We start from the raw sequence: 8,499 nt of genomic DNA, 5'->3' as shown, positions 1-8,499 counted from the left end.
CTTACACTGGCTCCTCATATTTCCTTGCTCTCCACAGTTCGAACAACATTTCTGGGTAGCAGCATTTCCTGCTGTGGCATTTCCCCTGTGTTGAAGTTGCCAGCATTGAGCTCTCTTGTGCCCAGTTTTATTACAGTGCCAGCAAAGTCCCTCAAATAATTATATAAACATGTCATTACAGTCCATGTTGCCACATCTAGTTATTGAGGTTGAGTATATTATATTAAAAGAATTTTTGGAGCCTGAACATGTCATTACAGTCCATGTTGCCAAATCTAGTTATTGAGGTTAAGTATATTATATTAACATGTCATTACAGTCCAAGATGTCACATCTAGTTATTGAGATTGAGTATATGATATTAAAACTATTTTGGAGCTTGAATATGTCATTACAGTCCATGTTTTGATATCTAGATATTGAGGTTAAGTATACTCTTTAACATGTCATTACAGTCCACCTTGCTACATCTAGTTATTGAGGTTAATTATATTAACATGTCATTACAGTCCACATTGCCACATCTAGTTATTGAGGTTAAGTATATTAACATGTCATTACAGTCCACTTTGCTACATCTAGTTATTGAGGTTAAGTATATTAACATGTTATTACAGTCCACGTTGCTACATTAGTTATTGAGGTTAAGTATATTATATTAACATGTCATTACAGTCCACATTGCCACATCTAGTTATTGAGGTTAATTATATTAGCATGTTATTACAGTCCACGTTGCCACATTAGTTATTGAGGTTAAGTATATTATATTAACATGTCATTACAGTCCACATTGCGATATCTAGTTATTGAGGTTAAGTATATTATATGAACATGTCATTACAGTCCACGTTGCGACATCTAGTTATTGAGGTTAAGTATATTATATTAACACGTCATAACAGTCCATGTTACCACATCTAGTTATTGAGGTTAAGTATATTATATTAACTTGTCATTACAGTCCATGTTACCACATCTAGTTATTGAGGTGAAGTATATTATATTAACTTGTCATTACAGTCCACGTTGCGACATCTAGTTATTGAGGTTAAGTATATTATATTAACTTGTCATTACAGTCCATGTTGTGACATCTAGTTATTGAGGTTAAGTATATTATATTAACACGTCATTACAGTCCATGTTACCACATCTAGTTATTGAGGTGAAGTATATTATATTAACACGTCATTACAGTCCATGTTACCACATCTAGTTATTGAGGTGAAGTATATTATATTAACATGTCATTACAGTCCATGTTGCCACATCTTGTTATTCTCTATCTGACAACCATTCATCTTGACAATATCCCTGCAGCATAGTTTACATCACAAAAGGCTCCACTTGTAAGGTTGTCATGTCTAAAGTACAACTTCTCCTACTTTTTACTGCTTTCCAAAATCTATCTAGTTCATGAGGAGGATGGTTAACAATAGTCCAATTGCACATAAATTCATAGTCCAGTGCTTTACAAGCATGTCACTCTATGGAATATCATGAATACCTCCAGCTGTTGAACAGGAGGTATGAGAGGAAGCCTTATCTTGGTGAATCCATACTCTGATCTTTAAGTTAGTAGATTCTCATCTGTTTTAAGATGCCACACTTTGCTTACTACTGCTGGAGTAGAACATCTTGCAGTTTTCCAATTGGATGGTCCAGGGGTCCCAAGATGCTCCATATTCCCTTTTTCACCATTTACATTTAGTATAAGTGACATCCCCATCTTGGAAATTCTACTTTCACAATCTGAACACATATTTATGATCTGAGTGTATGAATATTTTGCATCGGAAAGGGCTATTACATAAATTTCCCAAAATTTTAAAGCATGAAAGAAAGAATATTACAAGTGTACAACAAAAGATTTTATAACAAACTACATTTATTTACCATTGGTTTTAAGTGTATAAAAATTGACATGCTACAAAGGATACAATTTTACATTGAAGTAGATAACACTAAATTTAAACAGGGTTACAAGACATTAATGTTATCACAGAGAAAAACACATTTTTAACCACATTGCACCTAAAGAATTTAAAAGCCACACAAATATCAAACCACTTCCACATATACCATAACATCATGGTATAGATACATAATTTACACTTGCATGTACAGAACTAAAAAATGACTAAGCCTATTTTTTCCAGTATTTCTGTTTAAAATCAGAAATTGTTTAGGTATGTATGCCATGTACATATGTATGATAAAAACAAAGTGGTATTTGTTGCATATTTTAAAGGCATATTGTGTATGTTAATCGTGCTGTTTTGTTTGTACATTCAAACCAGATTAAAATAACAAATGGGAGTCTGGTTTTAAAAGAAAATCAAAAATGAGAACAAAACTATTTACAAAATATCTCTAGACATTATATTAAAAACTCCCTTTTGCAAGTAGACAATTCATATAGACAGGTGTTTCATGATAAAAACTTACTCAGAACTGTATTAGATAGATAACAAGAGTGGACTGTGTGTACCTGAGTTGTCCAATGAAACCTACAAAACAAATATTGAAAAAAACTTGATCTAGCTAAATACTGAGCAATATGTACACATATTTCAAATACAGTGATACAACCTTCAAATGTACATTAAAATATTGCAACAAATGTTACTTGATATGGCCATGCAACTTAGAACTGTCTTCAATAAAAAATCAATCTAATGCATGAATACATACATCATTTCCCGTGATTTTCGAGTTAAAAAACAACAATTGTACAAAATAAAGTAATAAAAGAACACATCCTAAGAATTTAAAAACTTCTTAATATGCGAGATTTAATTTACATTTAATATATGAAACTGATTAAAATGTTTCCTTCTGATGAACATATGTCTATAAAAATATAAAAAAATTTTGAAACAACAATAACAAAATGTATTTCAGATTAATTAATAAATAAGAAATACATAACTAAAATAACAAGAAATCTAATGAAAAGAAAGAATTTTAAAGTTTATTTATTTAAAAACACTGAAACCAGCTAGTTTCTGGAAGGGTGATCTTTTATCCTAAGATAGACAAATGAAAGAAAACAATCAGTCTTACTGTGATACAATATCACATTATACTATTCACTAGCTTTGGCATTGTACATCATTACAAAGAAATGAAAAGCCCTTTTAAAAAGTGGCAGTTGAATGAAATATGAATGATGATAGTGAAAATATTTTACTCACTATTTTCTACTTTTACTTATTTTTAAGGTTTTTGAATTGTTTACAGCTGTTTGTTTACAGTCAACAACAGAAAAACCATTAAAATCCTCTGTACTATTTCCATATACATTCTCTTTAGAATCAAAATCTTCATTTCTTTCTTTGTTTAACAATGTAGCAAAAATCAAAACTGCAATGAATCCAAATACTGGTCATTCATAATCCATAAATTTTCTGCTCCTCAATCTCACTCGCTGAGCTACTGACCCTTCTGCTCTGTACACTGTATTACAGTATAAGTTGAACCATAACACAATAACTATGTTTTTGGCTTGACTCACTATTATTGAGAGCACGAAGAACAACAGGACTTATAAAATACACTAAAGATACAAAAGGCTATACTCTACCAATATTTACATAAATCAAAAAGCAGCCACTTAATGGTTAAATTAGAAAACAAATAAATACTAATAAGCAATTAAGCAGAAAAACAAACAAACATATCAAATATCTTTAGAAGAAAGACACATATCAGAGAAGTCAAGGTATAAGACTGTATTTGTTAAATTATCATACACTAGAAATGATATTATGACATGTAATTATTTCTATGCTGTAGATGATCTTGGAAAAAAAAGAATGTCTTGTGGTTTACTATATAATGCTCAAAAGTTTTCATTAACATGTTATCTTGCACTTTGGAAATTTTCTAGCCAAGCATGATGGTGAACTTCACAATATGAACAATAAAAGCTTTTACTTTCCAATTTCTGTGGAAATTTCACTTCTGAACTTACTAAATATTCAGTTTTATATCATCACTCATTTTTAATCTCTGACAAATGAAACTGATTTGCTTTAAAAATATCCATATACAAAGAAACCAATTAATGACCCAAGATTTTATCTTAAAATTCTTGACTTCACTTTTCTTTTTTCTCAAAGATTAGTTAAATAGGTCAATAAAAAAATATAATTCATTTCTAGGTTGGTTTTAATTATATTTAGTAGATGCTTACTTGAACCTGAATAATTACTGGCAACTGGTGAAAGTTAACAAGAGAACACCTGATAAACATACTTTTTGCAGATAAAAAAAAACTTTTTTTAAAGTTAATAAAGTAAATAAATAAAGAGGAAAATGAAGACTTCTAACAATGTTAACACAAGAGTAATAAAAATTCCAAACATAGGCGTTTAAAACGAGTATTTACAGGTGATGAGTCATTAGAAGTAAGTTACATGTATCTGTAAAACAGAATATAAAAACCGGTACCATACTATATCTACACTGTACAACACTTCATCAATTCAGAATAATAAATATCGTGACAATAAAATTACATGGAATCAGTTTCTTGTTTAACAGCAGGACAAGTTGATCCAAGGTCCATGGACAAAGTTCCGTTACTTTCACAGGGTTCAGAAGATTCCTGCGATATGTCACTGTCTGGAGGCTCCAGAGATAACTGGACTTGAGGGGGAGCTCCTCCTAGGGTAGTCAGGGGAGATGTAGAGGCATTCAACATTGAGATATTTGGCTGAGAAACAGGAAGGGAGAAGCTTGAAGATGCTAGAACTGAAGAGTCAGATGAAGAAGTCCAACCAAGGGAAGCCATTGATGGGAAGGTAAGGGCATATGGTTGATTGAATGGCATTAGGTTACCAGAGCTTACACCTATGGCTGATGCTGTAAACACACAACAATCACATTATGAATATTTACAGAATGATCCATCCTAAAGTTAAATTACAGAAACAATTAAATAAACAATAAAGAATTTGCATAAAAATTAAGCTCAACACCAAGTCTAAGCAAAAAGTCAACAAATCTAAAACTTTAATTCTCTGATAAAAAAAAATGCAGACATCTTTTATAAAAGTGTCTTAGTTCACTGTGAATTTTTTATACGTTATCAACTTGTTCTTTATATAAATTTTTTTCTTGTTATACCTGCATTTGACAAAAAATAATTCAAAATTTATTAAAACAAGACAATATTGTGAGTGTAAAAACAAGCTAAAACTTTACTTGCCAAGAACATTGTGGTTTTTCTACAGTGATCTTGTATGGTTCATACAATAATATTCATATCAAATTGAATGATAAAATACTTCAAGCTGTAATGAAGTATTCAAATATATTTACATGCACAACCTGCTATTATCCAGATGTTCATATGAAATTAAAATTTATAAAGGGAAGGACACAACAAGCAATACAAAAACTCCCAAACCAGTGATTTACTATCTTTCTTAAGCTCAATGGACTATCTGTGCTCTGTCTAATAATTCCTGTGGGGAATAGAACTCCAGGGCTTAGCATCAATGAACCTACTGCTGACCCACCAGGGGACAATAAACTATCTAAACATCATAAGTAAGTTAATTTAGTACTAACCCACCAGGGGACAATATGCTATCTAATCATCATAAGTAAGTTTATTTACTACTAACCCACCAGAGGACAATATGCTATCTAATCATCACAAGTAAGTTAATTTACTACTGACCCACCAGAGGACAATATGCTATCTAATCATCACAAGTAAGTTAATTTACTACTGACCAACCAGGGAACAATATGCTATCTAATCATCATAAGTAAATGAATTTACTACCGACTCCCCAGGGGACAATAAACTATCTAATCATCACAAGTAAGTGAATTTACTACTGACTAACCTAGGAACAATATGCTATATAAACATCATAAGTAAGTGAATTTACTACTGACCAACCAGGGAACAATATGCTATCTAATCATCATAAGTAAGTGAATTTACTACTGACCAACCTAGGAACAATATGCTATCTAATCATCATAAGTAAGCGAAGTTACTACTGACTAACCTAGGAACAATATGCTATCTAATCATCATAAGTAAGTGAAGTTACTACTGACTAACCTAGGAACAATATGCTATCTAATCATCATAAGTAAGCGAAGTTACTACTGACTAACCTAGGAACAATATGCTATCTAATCATCATAAGTAAGTGAAGTTACTACTGACTAACCTAGGAACAATATGCTATCTAATCATCATAAGTAAGCGAAGTTACTACTGACCAACCTAGAAACAATATGCTATCTAATCATCATAAGTAAGCGAAGTTACTACTGACCAACCTAGGAACAATATGCTATATAAACATCATAAGTAAGTGAATTTACTAATGACTAACCTAGGAACAATATGCTATATAAACATCATAAGTAAGTGAATTTACTAATGACTAACCTAGGAACAATATGATATATAAACATCATAAGTAAGTGAATTTACTAATGACCAACCAGGGAACAATATGCTATATAAACATCATAAGTAAGTGAACTTATAGCTGACCCACCAAGGGACAATACGTTGTCTAAACATCATAAGTCAACTCACTGAAGGAAATATGCTATGTAATCAGACAGGAAAAAACTTAAGTTTGATGACTAGGAACCAAACCCTCTTTGAGAGAATTAAGATAGAAGATTGAATAGATAATGAAGAAAGCTTCATCATTCATTGCAAGCTTAACGTAATAAGATATTTAGTACATTTTAACAAGGTTTTGTCATCATCAGATACAAGTAGTTTACACAGATAGAGGTATGTATGTATATATAATATAAGCATTAAAAAGATTTTCATAGAGTTCCCATTGTCACTTTAAAGTCATAGCAGATAATGCCTGTAGTTAATGCAGATATTACATTGGGGATATCCTATCTATCAGATAAAACCCAAACACTGATGTTAAACTAGCCAGCAAACATGGAAAATTAATTAATGGTATAGAATTGAGTGGTTACACCCACAACATTTCAACTCCTACTACCCTTCCTTTATAGACACCCACACAGTATGGAATAAAAAACAAAATAAATGACCATAGACTGTTTAACTCTCTCGCTACAATTCAACCTACACATTTATCTTTAGAATTTATATACTATTACTTCTAATGTGTGTTGTGTATCTTCAGGAAGTTTCACAAATCTTCAGTAAGCATTAATGTCATTTATAGACAAAAAATCAGAATGTTTAATGAAGTATTTTCACTAACAATTTCTCCATGAATACATAAAGTCAAAGTGTTGACTACTCTGAGTGATTTTCACATTAAGATTAACATCTAAAAAATCTCACATTTCACTTAAGTAATCTCTAAAACCTCCTAAATAAATTTCACATGTTTTCTTTCAGTAGAACTTTATATCTTATCTTATTTTCTCTACCCTAGCTCTAAACGAGGTCGGTCAATTTGATCAACCTCGTAACCACCAAAAAGAAATAAATCTAAATAGCCTATTTTTTCTTAGAATGATTTCCAATTGTAACATGAAACTACATTTATTTATCCTAAAAAGCTTTAAACTCATAACAGTACACATCTGTTTATACTTAAATTTTATTGTTTTATTGCTCTTTGAACCATGTCTAACTAATATTCCCACCATATAAAATGTAAATCAATTGGCAAATGAATAGCTTACATAATACACTTGCTACTTGCGAATTGCTCGAGAGCATACCTTGTGAAAAAACGTTATTGTTATTATTATTCTTTATTTTACCTAATTAACTGTTTCTAACCTCAAAAGTTTTTAATTTTTATATTTTAGCTACTTTTATAATAGTGAATGAAGAATATACATGAAAAACAAGAAATACAGTACATACCTGGGTCTTTTTTTTATACTGTTGATAAAACTTAACCCTACTTTTTTTATACTAATGATACTACTGCATTAAATAATTTTTACTTAATTAAATAACACATCAAAGAACACAGAATAATACCATTCAAAACCAGACAATGTCCCATAAATATTGCAATGTTTCTGGCTTTCTAACAATGCGATAAGAGCCATTACAAATTCATCCAAGCTGGTTGTTAACTTTCCCATGGGAACAAAGGTTGAATTGGAAGAGAAATAGACAATTCTCTGTACAGAAAACAATGTAATTGAATATGTAATTTGACAGATTAAAACTTTGGCTTTCTATTGGTTATGAATAATATAGTATTAAACATCAGAGATGCTGGATATACAAGACTGTTTAGTGTAAGTTATTGTTTAATTCATTTAGTGATCTAATATTTAATTATTATTTAGTTTTTATAACAAGTTAAAAGTTAATTATTTTAAAAGCAATGGTAAGGACAAATTTAGTTACATAACTTGGTAAGAGACGTACCTTCTGTATTTTTCTCATTGCCTTAAGTGAGTGTTGTTACATCATAGCATCTCTAGTTTGTAGAAAGTTCTAGGCCTCAGTTGGACAATGTATATATATATATATATATATATATATAT

General features: G+C 30.7%; 1 protein-coding gene across 1 annotated transcript in view; it reads right to left on the bottom strand.

Annotated features, from left to right (window-relative positions):
• Nucleotides 1–1,913: 1,913 nt before the first annotated feature.
• LOC106474310 (homeobox-containing protein 1-like) overlaps nucleotides 1,914–8,499 on the bottom strand; it is a gene marked incomplete at its 5' end in the record, with an annotated part of 24,691 nt that continues 18,105 nt past the window's right edge. The window contains one exon of the mRNA XM_013935000.2: nucleotides 1,914–4,872. Coding sequence (XP_013790454.2) covers nucleotides 4,523–4,872 — 350 coding nt within the window. The remainder of the gene's footprint in view (nucleotides 4,873–8,499) is intronic.

This window comes from Limulus polyphemus, unplaced genomic scaffold, assembly GCF_000517525.1.
Source record: "Limulus polyphemus unplaced genomic scaffold, Limulus_polyphemus-2.1.2 Scaffold7059, whole genome shotgun sequence".
Classification (NCBI taxonomy): Eukaryota; Metazoa; Arthropoda; class Merostomata; order Xiphosura; family Limulidae; genus Limulus; species Limulus polyphemus.
This window is presented reverse-complemented; position numbering and strand designations above follow the sequence as displayed.